At 34.9% G+C, this 14743-nt stretch overlaps 2 protein-coding genes across 3 annotated transcripts; one reads left to right on the top strand and one right to left on the bottom strand.

Moving 5' to 3' along the window:
• The first annotated feature begins 1901 nt into the window (after positions 1-1901).
• LOC125678786 (P2X purinoceptor 7-like) lies at positions 1902-4302 on the top strand. The gene is made up of 3 exons (XM_056157589.1): positions 1902-3059; positions 3177-3410; positions 3676-4302. Exons 2-3 carry the CDS (start codon positions 3192-3194, stop codon positions 3934-3936), a joined length of 480 nt encoding a protein of 159 aa, XP_056013564.1. The 5' UTR covers positions 1902-3059; positions 3177-3191; the 3' UTR covers positions 3937-4302.
• Positions 4303-5800: 1498 nt separating this feature from the next.
• Positions 5801-9063, bottom strand: LOC125667203 (uncharacterized). 2 transcript variants are annotated; one of them, XM_056157578.1, is made up of 6 exons: positions 8921-9063; positions 8746-8822; positions 8545-8649; positions 8173-8390; positions 6823-6987; positions 5801-6160 (listed from the first exon to the last, which is right to left on the bottom strand). In XM_056157578.1, exons 1-6 carry the CDS (start codon positions 9048-9050, stop codon positions 5914-5916), a joined length of 942 nt encoding a protein of 313 aa, XP_056013553.1. In that variant the 5' UTR covers positions 9051-9063; the 3' UTR covers positions 5801-5913. The 2 variants fall into 2 exon arrangements, with proteins under 2 accessions (XP_056013553.1, XP_056013554.1); XM_056157579.1 differs by having other exon boundaries at positions 6022-6160; positions 6823-6967.
• Positions 9064-14743: the final 5680 nt, after the last annotated feature.

Below are 14743 nucleotides of genomic sequence, written 5' to 3'. Positions count from 1 at the left end.
ATGCACATACACCGGTTCTAGTTAACACCTACCTAAGCAGATCCGCTTTCAAGGCCCATGCTTACAAATCTTTTTCAAAAGACATTTTCTATCCTTCCCCATTTGGTAATCCAATTCATACTCTACATTCCCTATTCAGGAAGGATTAGTAAGCACGATCTGGTAATCGTTCACATCCGTTGTGATCCTATGTCTTGATCAGGTAAATGAAGTAATCGGTAGTAAAATTCGGTTTGTAAAGAATTGTATACCTATTGATATGATAATGTTGTACAGCATTTGACTTAATAACAAATAGATTGAATTGCAATCTTTTTATCCCATACTCCAAATGTTTATAAAACTTTGTTCCGATATCATCCGCGTATGTTTATTCTACCCAACTGATTAGATATGCAGGAATATGTTCTATGTATAATCAATCTTTGAAATGAGGCAAACTGCTGACAAAACACTCGATGTTATATTTCTTTTCATAATCATGTTTAAAGTCCATATTTCACTTAGTTAATGATCGTGTAGCGCATCTAATTCTCTTGAAACGGGATAGCCTAAAGCACTGCATGTACGCTTTAAAATTAATCTGTTTTAGTTATAGAATCGCAGAAGGGTAGGTGATTCGTATTTTAGTTCTATAATACGAACTTTCAATATTTCTTCTTTACTTTTTTATCCACTCTGATAATATATCAATGTATTTCCTTTCATATTTAGTTTATCATCTGGCGTAATCGTTGACAGAATTCATAACAAAGTTATCTCGCTGAATGAAAAAATAGGATTCCTTGAATTTTCTACCATCTAAAAAAAAAAAAAAAAAAAAAAAACAAAAAAAAAACTCGAGAGATCATTTTCCAATATATCTATTTAACAGCTAATTGTCATATATTACGGAAGGAAATGAATTAATATAATTTTCAGTCAGGGGCGTCATTTCCGTCACTCTGGAAAGAAGTTCATAATCAGAGAACACGAAATGAATGATGATTGCATGATTCATTCTTGTCCTCATATATTCCATAACTGCCTCTTCCTATGGGTAAGAAATATTTTCGTGTCATGTCTAATTATTCTTTAGAATGCCATATTTTGATTTCACTAATGGTATGATTAATGCTTTGTAATTAGTAACGATCTGTGTTTCTTTGTTTATTTTCACGACATCAGGGCGTCAGCTAATGAAATCCATGGATGCCCATTTCCAAAGTATGGTGCCTACTGCCAGTCTATATGCGCGTGTAACTCAACCGAGTGTCATCATGTTTATGGATGTCCCAAAGTAAATAAAGGTATTTTATCTATCACTAGGCAATTACTTATAAGTAACTAGAGAGATCTTTCAATACTTCCTAATCACACATCGCTTATTTCATTTGAATTTAGGGATTTATCACTCAACCGCTGGAAGGTTTCGATGATGTAAATATGCCACCAAATATTTCTAACTTACTAAATTGTTTGGAGGAAACATCAACATTTCGAAAGTATGTGTGCATGTATGTGTGTGTGTGTGTGTGTCAGAGAGAGAGAGAGAGAGAGAGAGAGAGAGAGAGAGAGAGACTTTAACATAATAAATACAAAACATATATTTCCAGATCTAGGAAATGGTTGTCCACATGGGTTTTATGGACCGTCCTGTAGTCTACCTTGCCGGTATCCTAATTACGGCGCTGATTGTCAAATGGAATGTAAATGTGACAAAAGTCTCTGTGATAATATATTTGGTTGTAAGGATATGCAGTTTTGCTTAATACGTTTTTAATTGAGATATACATTGTATGTGTACTTCTGATGAATTTCTTCACCAACAATGTCATTTTTCCATCTAACGGGGTAAAAAAAAAAAAGAATTTTGATTTACTATAACAAACATCCTGGACTAAATCGTATTAATACTTAAAGGTACATACGTACTCGTAATCAATTTTTTTTCCTTTCCAAAGTAACATAGTTAGTGTATCTATAATGGCGGTTTATAACAAGTTATGTAGCGTAAACTAATTGATTTCATCCCGAAAGAAAGAAATTGGTCACAATAAGTTCTTCATTTCTGACCAATATTTAACTCTCGGAAATCTTCGGTTAACCTATTTGCATAATGTATGCATAGCGCGCGCCTTTTAAACACGTGATTACAGAGAAAACAATGGCGTCGGTAAGTATTGACGTTATTTCACTTTGAGTAATCTTTTGTATATATTGGAATAAGAACCATTCCGATTAAATTAGTTTTAGTAGATCATGTGCAAAACACTAATTATTAATTAGATATGCACATATCCAAGAATTGGTTGAAAATATCCAAAATGAATGACTTGAACTCTTCTACCAAAAATAGCGTCTGTCATACGTCTTGCCACGCTTGTTTGTTTATATTTTATTTTTAGAACTTTACAGATTTTAGTCTGATTAATTAGAGACACAGGCACGTATAATTGGGGGAGGGGATACGTTTTCGAAAATAGCCATCATTTGTTATGTTTGGATATATGAAAGATATATACCCCCCCCCCCCCCCATACCTAATGACAGTTGTACATGTATAATAAAATGGGTCTAAAGCAAGTTGGAAAGTTTTGAATAAAAATTATTTAGTGAAGTATGGGCATTCATTGATTAAAATATTTTTAAAGAAACTACTTCTCTTCCGGATGACCCCTTCCCAGCAACATACACATTAAAACCCATGTGCCCAATTTGTGATAGTAGAATGGGAGATTCAAAATCACTTGTTATCCACCTAATTCTATAGCATTGTCCTTACAATCCTCACCCCACCTATTATCTCAACCCAATAAATAATAATCACATGGGCTCTTTTTGCCAATTTTCAGGAGAGTTCTAGTACCACAACTATACAGAGCAGTGATGAAGAGATAGATGTTCAAGGTCAAGTGAGAGGTAGGGGCAGAAACCGTGGAAGGGGGAGAGGTGTTCGAGGAAGAGGCAGAGGAGGCAGGGGGAGAGGTAGAGGAGGCAGGGGAAGAGGTAGAGGAGGAGGACCATCAAGAGATGAAGTTGCCCTTGATCAAATCAATAGAAGGAGTGAAGTTTTACGGGTAAGCAACAAACATATGCAAAATAGATTTGTACACAATAATATACAAGTTACTGAAAAAATGACATTGCCATATACCCTATTAGATCTACACATTTATGTATGATTTATATTGTAGGAACACATTTCAATTATGGAGGTGGATGAACTTCGAGAACTGTGCCTAACGATGGCAGAAAAACAACCTGGTCTAGTTCACGATATCATGCATCCTCCTACCCAACAAGGGGGCTACCACCCACAACCTGGCGGGACTTGCCCAAACTGGTGTGTTTGTGGAAATTGCCGGCAGATGCCAACAGAAAGGGAGAAAGTGTGCTGTGGGAAAGAGCAATGCATAACTCTTTTACCAGTAAGATGTGTGATCATTAGAGTACATACTTTGTAAACATTTTTAGTTTTTTGTTTTTTTTAAAATTGTATACAAGAATTTTGAAGATGGATTGTATCATTGCTGAGTTTTGTATTGGTCAGTTCACATATATATTGCTTTCAATTTACTTCCTCATGAGATAATTAGAAATATAATTTTCATACCACATTACAACACAACACATCTTTATCACACCGATGTTTCTAAAAAGATTCTAAAGAACTACATGTAATTTCTTCTATAGGACTTCTCGGTGCTAATTCTCGATGAAGCTGTGCTAGCCCTTGCCAGACTATATAGGAGAGACATTTTGGTCTTCAATGATGAAGTGGACGAGAGAAAAGGCAACCGTCACCAAGCGTACCGACAGTATATCTTGTGGACCTATGGCAGACTAGGTGCAGGGGACAGACGGGTCATTCCATCCTGCGCGGTTTGGTCTATTAGAGACAAGTTTCCTGACCCTTTTGGTCAATACACTGGATTTGTTGCAGGGCGAATATAAATGTACATAGCCAAATATAATATATATATATATATATATATATATGTGTTTGTAAATGTAATTGTATATATACTAACCTTAAAATTATGATAGCCAGTTGTATATTATTTTAATACTGCTAGTCCAATATTGTTATTCTCTATAAATATCCTAGATTTTTTTTTTTTTGGTATTGCAACTATGAAGTTGAAATATTTTTACATCCTCGTAGCCATGTTTAAAAATTTACCTATATCTTAGTAAAATGGAACTATTATCAGTCACTTTTGATTTTTTACACATTGTTCATATCTTTATCAATAATCTGTTGTGGTAAAAGATTGAAGAAATTGTTGTAACAAGAATAAATTTTCTAGGTCTTTTAAATTTTGGTGTTGTTACAATGTAAATGTTAATTAATCAATGAAGTTGACAGGCAAGGTATGACATTGTTTTATGACCATTTTCATTATCCTCTCATAGTATGAATGCTCCAAGCATAATCATCCCGTTTCTGAAATGTTATACAAATCATAAGTCTTGGTAACTTTTGACCTTTGACTAAACAAAGTGATCATGTCATCTGCACTACCTAAAACTGCTTGCCTATTATAGGCCTTGCTTTCCTTGAGAAGACAAACCTCAACAGGGGGTGGCAAATGACTACTTGTATTTCCTTTGAGTCAAAAGTGGGTAGAAGTCCATGGCCGCAAGGTCAAAGGCCTTGGTACCAAAATAAAGGTCTGGTCAGTAGCACTTTTTATTTGAAGTATCAAAGCCCTATCTCCCATGGAAATATCAAATATGCAGTATTGAATATTAGGTCACTAGATGAAGTCTTCAAACACCAGAGATGTTTGTAAAACTCATATGCCCCAATGGTGCAAAATTGGAAAGGGTTATACACATGCATCATTTTATTGATAGTATCACCAATTCAAAATAATGAGCAATGTTTTCCTATGCCAGGAGTGGATTGACCACATGACCTAAAATTCAATAGGGGTTATGTGCTCCGTATGCTGTACCAAGTTTGGTGTCGATCAAACAAATAATTCTGAAAATATAGGAGACAATATATTACTATGTCCAGTTTGACCTCAAATCATTAGGGGTCATCTTCTGAAGATGTACAAATTTTGATGTCTGTTGAGCAAAGGATTCTCACATGAGTGAACAATATATTCCCAAGTCCAGTTTGACCATGTGACCTCAAAATCAATAGGGGTTATCTTCTCCTGAAGATGTAACAGTGTACTACGTTTGATGTCTGTCAAGCAAAGCGTTCTCAAGATATTGAGTGAACAGTGTCTTCTTATGTTCAGGGTAGATTGACCCTTGACCTGATAAACAATAGGGGTCCTTCTCTCATAACCAACCCACACACGAAATATCATAACGATCAATTGAATGGTTCTCATGATTTTGAGCCAACGTGATCTACTGACCAACCGCCAGGTGCAAAGCAGTATGCCCCATTTCTTTGAAGATAAGAATGAAAGGCCTACTCATGAGGCATATACATGTAAAGTACATGAATCAAACCCCTACCCCCATTGGTTGAAAAGAAATAGAACTGGTTATTTTTTTTTCATAGTGATAAACAACTCGTTTGGCAATCCAAAGAAATTATATCCTAAATATACTTGGGGAAAACTTTGATCCGATTTAAACATCATAGAATGTAAACAATGTCAAGGTGGTTTTACCCAAGTTTCATTTTTTCTATCCCATTAGTTCTTCAGGGGTGGACAGGGCCTTTCATTTGAACTAATGTAAATCCCCATATATTGGTCTAGAGTAAAGTTTACAAGGAAGATGGACAACATGTGATCAGAAAAGTTGCAATGTGTAAAATGGGTTTGTTACAAGATTGAGACAGATGTAGATTTTACATGATATAATTTCAATTAGATATTGCTGCAATACATGTACTATACTAAGTATAATTTCACATTTCTTTACAATATAAAATTCACATTTAATTTCCGTGGCAGTTCAAAATCGTGATTTCTGCTGCAACACAAGTTCTTCAGTTGGAGGTGTTTCTACGGGTGCCAGATGTTTTGCAATTAATCTGGGATCATCTGGTGCCAACACAGTTTTTTTCATGCCCACTCTGTCATTAATCCTCAATTTTACAGCATCGCACAATAGAGATGACATATACTCATATTTTTTCCTTTCCCTCATGGCATGCACTGTCCATCTCCCACTTTTTTTTTTATTAAATACACGATGGTACCTATTAAATAAAAAAGTCACATAATTAGAGAATGCTCAACATCATGTATTTGGTATAATAAAACATTGTTGTAATCATTCAATCAATTCATATTGCATCAATGATCTCATAAACAAGGCGTACAGCAAACAGTACAATATACGTCTATTGGACCTTCAGTGCAATATTTGTATGTAAGACAAGAAGAAATCCATAACACTCTTTAAACCTACTTAATCCCTAAAGTAGGTCACAGTGCATCAATCATGTTAAAATGTGAACAATTTTGTATTTCTCTGAGAGGGAGGTTCTGACCAAATTTTGGAAAATGAAAACAAAGTTTTTCTACTAAGTGAAACCATAACGTTGACCTTGAGGAATAATAGACATCCTCTGCATAAGGTGTATGTATATCGTGTTTGATGGTCCTAGCCCCAACGGTGTAGTCTGTATCCTGCTTACAAGATTCTCCTATCAACTTATACGACCTTGACCTTGAAAAACAATGGAAATCTTCCTCTCCTCAAGATGATCAAATGTACCAAGTTGAAAGATCCTGGAGCTTATGGTTCATTCTACAATTTACCTACAATGTCTGAACAGACAGACAACAGTATACCATAGTGGTACGCCCCCCCCCCTTTTTTTTGACAGACCGGATACTTGTACATCCCTAAGATTACCTTATTTTTCCATCTTTGTTTTTCTGCACTGGACGGTCTGAGTTCATATTGTGATCCAGTGCTGCAAGTCTGTTTCTGGCACGATAGACTGGTGGGGTATAGGCGTGTCGTTTTGAACAGTACATCAGAATGTGCTGATGGAATCCTTCCAGTTCAGCTGTACTTCTGAAATTGAACTCTCATGTAATAACAATGTTCGTCATCAACATGCATGTACCATTGATACATTTTTAGACAAGAGGCCCACAGGCTGAAATTTACATTCCTCCTACAGAAATTGCTTCATACCAAAATTTGAAAATTGGAATAGCAGACTACTTATCGATAAGTTAAAAATCAATATATGCACCCAGGGGTGCATGAGTCGAGTTGCATGGGATATTGTAAAGTCAGGAATGATGTGGCATATTTACAATTGTGAAGAACTGATTTCAGTTTTAAAGTTTTCGAGTTACTGTCCAGAAACCATATTTGTCTGAAATTTCAATCTATTTTCGGTAACTGTGACCTCGACCTTTTTTCTCCCAAAAAACTAGTGGTCTTGCTTTGCTGGTATCCAACACTATATCCAAGTTTCATTTCATTCAAATTAACAACTTTCGAGTTATCCTTCGGAAACCATTTTTGTTGTTGAAATTTTAAATCTATTTTCGGTCACTGTGACCTTTACCTTTGATCTGTTTTCTCCAAAGTAAATAGGGGTCTTCCTTACTTGGTACATAATAATATCTTAAAGTATCATTTGATTCGGATTTAAACTTTCTGAGTTGTCATCCGGAAACCAAATCTTTCTGAAATTTTTATTCTTTTTTCGGTCACTGTGACCATGACCTTTGACCATTTTTCTCCAAAATCAATAGGGCTCTTCCTTACCTGGTACCCAACAATATATCAAAGTTTCATTTTATTAGATTGTAAATTTTTGGAGTTATTATCCAGAAACCCAACTGTTGATTGATTGTATCTTGTTCAACATCCCTCTCAAGAAATTTTCTCCCATATGGAGGAGTCATCAATACTGGTGAAGGGCTGCAAAATTTAGGCCTATGCTCAGCACTTACGGCCATTGAGCAGTGAGAGTTCTTTAGCATGCCACACTTAGTGGTTTTAAGGTCATCTTCAAGGACCTGTGCAGTCAATACTTGTTTAAACAACAGAGGACCACCTTTACAAAAAAAACACCTTGTCTACAGAAGCATAAATAGTGGGGAAAACAGTACAGTATTTACAATACCTCATCTACTGAGTGACCAGTAAATGCAAACCAATATGCCCCCTCCTTTCAAGCAACCCAAGCAAATTATTTAGACAGAAAATAGTCTATTCTATTATTTCATTACTCCATTTTACCTGAATCTCAAATAGTATCCAACATTGTTCAAAAGTCTTTTGTTTAACACCACAGCTGCTAGGTCTTTTAATACATGGGCATGCTTCGTCGGTGACAACCATGGTTTTGTCCTTTCCTCTTCACCTAATTCTCCATGAAGACAGTGGTTAACACCCCCATGAGATAGAATCCACTCATGTGTGTCTGTAATGTGGTGCAATACACTTCGCCATATGCCCTGGAAATAAAATGCACACACTGATATGCAGTACATGAAGAAGTTTGCTTTTTCCAATGGAAAAAGTCCATGCAAATTTGTATACATTGAACTTGCTTCTTCAATTGTAATATTGACAAATACATGTGCATTAACTTTCCACAATATGTCTTACCATGAATTCCTCATACGACTCTGCACGACGACATGAAAACCAAAAGTGGTTAATGATGTCTTTACACCAATCCAATAATATATTATTCCCCTTCTTCTGAGCCACCTAAAATATGAATTACTGATTAAAACTGTTCATGATTTTGAGAATCACTATGAAATAAGATAATTAATCTCTCACCAAAACATTATATTTACTAACCTTCAAAATCTTCTTCCCCAAATTCTTTGCCACATGCCATATATCATGGGAATGGTGTATATTTGGGTAATCTTTCTCTGAAAATAGAAATAAAAGTTGTAAATGCTATGAAAAGAGAATCATTTACATTTTATCAATTGCTAGTCCATAGAGAAAATTTATATGAAATACTTACTCATTACTGAACCAATTCCCAGGTGTGCATCAGTAACCACCTCTACCACCTTTATATCTTTTTCTAACAGGTCGTTGAGGGCGATTTGAAATCCTGCTTTTTCCATGTTGACAGACTTCCTATCAGTCATCCTTTTATCTAGGGGTTCAATGGTCAGGATTTTTTTGGTCTCGTTGTCCATTAACGTGTATGAACAATACTGTGCACAATGGCCTGGTGAATCATTTCTGCCATCACCTGAAAAAGGTACAAGCCAAAGGGGTTGTATAAACAAATACACAGACATTCGATAAGAAATGAATGGCAATTGAAATTTGAAAACTCTTACCTAAAACTACAACTTCTTTGTCCTTGAAGTCATTCAACAGCTCTTGACGATGATCACTCCAGAATTTGTCAATGGTTGGGATAACATATGTACTGCAAATCCTATGAAACTGGTCTGCAGAGGGAAATTTCAGTTTTAACATCTCTGCCCACAATGCCAATTTTCCATAATTATTTCCAGAGGTCAGGATGGAACCACAAATTAGGAAGTCTCCACTATGTAGCCGTCGGTTTAACTGAGGCTGTGAACACCAGTGGTGACTTACATGGCCTTCTTCACAAATCTAAAAATACATTTAATAATGAATATACTGCCAATGTCCAGTGTGTAACAAAATCAATGAATAACCAAAACTAATTAAGATTTCCTTTACAAAAATGTATCTTTTAATACTGATATGATCAAGTAACAAATTCCATTTATATGCTAAATAATACTAAAAGCTAAAATATTACTGATAAATACCCATTTCAAGTGCAATGCAGATCCAACATAAGACTCCTTCATCTGTGTAGGTTTATTGCATGATTGTTCTGTGCATCGTGGTACATGTATCTTGGTCAACTCCTTTATCTGATCAACGAATGCAATACATTTCAAAGCCGTAGTCAAATCTCTGCATTCTCCCTCTGTGGACACTCTGTGGACGCCTGGAAGAACTCCCATCTCAATATCTGGACCTTCTAGTTGACCATCATTACCAGGCAACTCAAACCCAAACTCAACCTCTTCATAGGCTACATCTTCTGCCATACTGTTCACATCATCTGGTCTAACACATAAATTAATTTCATGTAAATAACACTCTAAAGAAACATTTATTCATGTCTTTCCAATATCAAATACATGTTCAATAGATAGAGGATATTCAATATGTCATTGGGAAGTCTTAGCTTATTTATGAAATAAATTCTAAATCTTAATTTTTGTGTATTACATTTTTTAGAGTTTCTTGTATGTCCTTTAGCTGTCTCATTAATATGATTAGCATGACCTTGCTGTTCTAGAGGTCAAGGTCATAGATCGTGGTGAGAAATTATGGGTCTTACCACAAATCTATATAAAAATATGAAAGTTTAACAAAATAACTCAGATGTTATTGAGTAGATCAGGTTGTTAAAAAGTTAAACTCCAAGGTCAAAAGGTCAAATATGGTATCACCTGAAAGATCTTGCCATAAAAAATCTATATACAAAATACAAAAGTCCTAAGGTCAGAAAATATTGATTTGGTTAAGTTTTCTTAAAAGTAGTTTAAACTCTAAGGTCCAGATAAATTGGTAAAGAACTTTGGTACCTATTCACAGGGAATGTGCATATGAAATATGAAATCCTATCACTAACTATTCAAGTTATGAGCAAGTTATGAGCAAAGTTTCTGAAAAGATGGACAAACAAAAGTGATCAGAAAAGTTCATTTCATCTAATAAATAAATAAATATTTACATATCATGGGTGTAAATTAAAATTATGAACCTAATGTGAAAACTGTCATATACTTACAGAATAGCTGTGACATCAAAACTTGGCTGGTAGTTTGGGTCATCCTCTTCTGAGTCTACTGCCTCTAAATCTGAGTCTTGTACTGAGATGTCAATGGACAAGCTACAACATACAAGATGTGTTCTATTCATGCACATGGCACACTTAAGACTTTGGGGGTGGGGGTTCATATATGTAAACAAATTAAATATACTTCTCTAAGTTTCATATACTTTCATATATGTTCGTACAACATTCAAGACTTGAAGTATAAAATTTAACAATGTGCAAACCCAGCATTTAAGAGTAAATAGGGTAATTTCTTCACAGGAAGAGTTTTATTCAATATAAAAGTATTCAGTCTTAGTCCACAAAGTTGAAGTAATGTAAAAAGATGTAGTATGCATAATGTATACTTCATTATATTTTATATATCTAATAGTGGATGCACAAAATTCTTACTTCAAAGGATCACAAAATGAATCTGACCACTTCTTTGGTTTCCGAGAACGGCTAGATGGTGTAGCTTCTGCAGTAGGTTTCATATTTGTAATCTTTTTTCTAGTACTAGTGGGAAAAAAAGAATATGAAGTACTGAAGGTAAAAGTTGAATAAAAACACAAGATATGAATTATTTTCTATGGTATGTATTGAATTCATTAAAGAAAAAATACTGTTCATACCCTGGATCTTCAGGACCGGAAACTTGCAATTCCTCCACTCCTGACATAGGTTCTCTACAATGAAAGAAATTTTGCTTATCTGAACCATGCCAAGATTAAGAATGAGGTCATTGAAAAAACAGTAAATGTAATACACAACTTCCGAGATATCAGCTCTTTTGTGATGGAGGTACGTTCAGTGTTCTGTTGAACGCTTGAGTGGGTACAAGATGTATACATACACTATAGACAGTGCTGAGTAGCTATGTAAATACGGATAAAAGTAATGAAAGTGTAAATTTTGTTTATATCAGCAGTTGTTATACATTAACTGACCATATCAAGAACACTATTTGTTTGAATTAGGTCATCAATTAAACATGAAATCATTTTTTTATTTCCTCCTCTGCACGAGCAATTTTTAATCAAAGAAAAATGGTTATTATCGATTTTTGTTGAGCTATTTTATTATCAAATACTAATAAACTTACTAATAGTGTGTGTCCCAGCAGTTTGGGTGGTTGCATAATGTCTGATAATCGGCCTTTAGGCAAATTATGAAGGCAGTGATAAGCAATTGTACCCACAAAGGGAAAGAACTATTGGGCAACTCGGAAATTGTGTATTGGTAGAAATGTTCATTGAGCATTTGTTCATTTACAGGTAATCGTAATTTTTAAAATTAATAACTTTGAAAGATATCATATAATTCCAATTATATTTCAATTACTTTTGAATAATTTACAATCTACCTTGTTTGTTATTCTACAAAAACTTATGGATGAATGGAATAAACTACTCAGTATGTATAAGAATTTAAAATACATACACTGTATTATAAAGGATATATCACATATCTGTTATTTGTGTATCATTGTCCTCAAATAAATACTCTGTCCATATTTGTTAATTGCTAAAATAACTACTCATGGACACTTGGGTCACCTTACCTGGATGGGCAGCATATGCCCTCAAGTGAGGAATGATTGATTCAATCTGTTCATTTAGGGACACACTGACAATTAACAGTACTCTGAACAAAACAATACCAAACCCCAAAACTTATTTGAAACAACAAAGTCAGGGATGACAGGTGTTGTAAACTGTTTACTGCACTCCAAAGTTACAAAACCCAGGTAAAAAAATCTCATCAGGATAAAATCTAATTGCCAAATTACTTGTATGATATTTTTTTTATAATAAATTTTTGAAACTACTAACATTGAATATAATTGTTAATTTGATTAATTAATTCCTCAAAGTAAAGGAGGTAATTTCATTACATTGTTTATGTAATAGTTGGGCACTATGGAAGATGTACAACAGTGAAGGAAAATAAAAAATTACAATGAATTCAAACTCTGTCTGATGGGACATTTCAGATACTTGTGTATCTAAATGGTGATCACCAGAACAATGCAGATTCAAATATCTTATAAAAATTTAAAGACCCAATTTTAATTTGACACCCCCAAATTGTAAGCTGCCTGCCAATCAAACATTTAACAATAGATCTCAGGTGGAGTGACATCTGCAGACACTGTGGTCTGGGGCTACCCCCAGAGAGGTGTTTTGATAACAATAACAGCCAGTATCTACAGGCATTCTTTAGATCTTGAGGAAGCCCAGTATACCTGAGTTTTGATAGCAAATGACCTGTCCACAACTGCTGTTTTCTTGTAATTCAATTGTTTTTAAAAAGGCCCCTGAACAATGCAATTTCAATATAATTGTAATTTCCCCCCTTTATATACCTGTACATGTATTATAAATTACACAATCAGAAATTAAACAATAATTTGCACAATAAGTTTTAAAACTTGTAACCTATTGAAATAATTTATGTCATCAATTTATGATACCTCTATATTTATAACAGAAATTATTCATTGAGTCAATGACAGAGAGAGAGAAAGAGGGGTGGGTGTAAAATGTGTGTCAGCTACCCTTAGGAATACAACCATTATTCAAACACCATGACCACAGAAACTCTGCAGAGGTCACTGAGACAGGTCCTGTGTATATCAAAACTATAAAAAAGCATGGACAGGTGATTTCTACCATGTTCTGCCTCTGTGTATTTCTTTGAGTGCCATGGGATATAGCAATTAACACCTTAGTAGACCCTGGCCACTCCAGGTAAATAACATCTGTTTAGATTAGGCTCCGCCTACATTTTCACTGACCGTACGGTCATGAGATGGGTCTTTAAGAAGAAACTCACTGTTCTGAATCAGCAGATATCTCTGACATGGATGGTGTTCTGTCATATTCTTTGTTTTTTAATCTTGATATGATGGAAGAAGCTGCTGGTGTAGAAGTTTTCATGGTCATAGAGGTGTGGACGCTCTGGGGTTCTTTAAACGCTGCTTCATTTTCAAATCTGAAAAATTATTACTGTATCATGAATAATCACCATCAACATCTTATCAGCTGATTGTTGAGCATTCAGTCATCGCAAGACTTGTCGTTTTTCAAAATGTGTGTGTACGACGGGTGACCCCCCCCCCAACCCACCCCGAGTATTGAAAATCAAGGTCATCAACTCAAAGCAAATTTTTAGTGCTGACTTCAAAGAGGTCGGGGATACATTTTACATTGCAATTTGCCATTTGTCCCCCTTTCTCGCTTAGCGCGCATGTTATGAAACACGGTAGGACTACATAATAATATAATATACCGCAAACTTTTCCTTTACACCACTTCATATTTTACAGACATATAAAAGTATGAGAAAGACTCAATAATTTCTTTACCGTTCCAGCAACATTGTCGCCATTTCTTCGTCCGTCTTCGTTTTCGTCTGTTGTTGAAGACTTTTCCACTTCTCAATTGCTCCTCCAATGTAAATTCTACTTCCTGCCAGTTTCTGGTTGTACTCCTTCTTCCTTCTTTTTCTCTCTGATGTTGTCAGAGTGGCTACTCTCCCTCCTCTTTTTTTCGCTTTCTTTTCTCTTACTTCGTCTTCCGCCATTTTTGATTTGTTTATCGCGCGATATGCTAATAAGACGGTCACGTGGTCAGCATTCGGCTTCTTTCGGAGAGACAGAGTTTCAAAAAGACAGACTGTCTTTTGAAAATATTTTCATTTATATCTTTAAAACCATAGATTTTTGAATACATGTTTAATAGAGTTTTTTAGGTATTTTTATTCATAGAATACCGTAGTAATAATATTTTTATATAAAATTAGTATGAAAATTGGAGCATATGCATCTTTAAAGATTCATTAAAGCTTCGTTAAGTTCAAAATAGTTAACATTGGTTTCCATTGCAAAAAAGAAAAAAGAATCAGTGAACGAAACGGTTCATGAAAGCTCCATTAAATACTGATATGTTGATAAAGGAAAGG

Source organism: Ostrea edulis, chromosome 3 (assembly GCF_947568905.1).
Source record: "Ostrea edulis chromosome 3, xbOstEdul1.1, whole genome shotgun sequence".
In the NCBI taxonomy this organism is placed as follows: domain Eukaryota; kingdom Metazoa; phylum Mollusca; class Bivalvia; order Ostreida; family Ostreidae; genus Ostrea; species Ostrea edulis.
The sequence above is the reverse complement of the archived record's forward strand: the minus strand, read 5'-3'. Positions and strand labels throughout refer to the sequence as shown.

Excerpts from the sequence above, each read along its gene's own strand:
- LOC125678786 (XM_056157589.1), top strand. The coding sequence starts at position 3,192 with ATGGAGGTGGATGAACTTCGAGAACTGTGCCTAACGATGGCAGAAAAA. Across the intron at positions 3,411-3,675 it reads AATGCATAACTCTTTTACCA|GACTTCTCGGTGCTAATTCT; the intron begins GTAAGATGTGTG and ends TTTCTTCTATAG.
- LOC125667203 (XM_056157578.1), bottom strand. The coding sequence starts at position 9,050 with ATGACTGATAGGAAGTCTGTCAACATGGAAAAAGCAGGATTTCAAATC. Across the intron at positions 8,650-8,745 it reads TGGGGAAGAAGATTTTGAAG|GTGGCTCAGAAGAAGGGGAA; the intron begins GTTAGTAAATAT and ends TTCATATTTTAG. Across the intron at positions 6,161-6,822 it reads AACAAAGATGGAAAAATAAG|GTACCATCGTGTATTTAATA; the intron begins GTAATCTTAGGG and ends TTTATTTAATAG.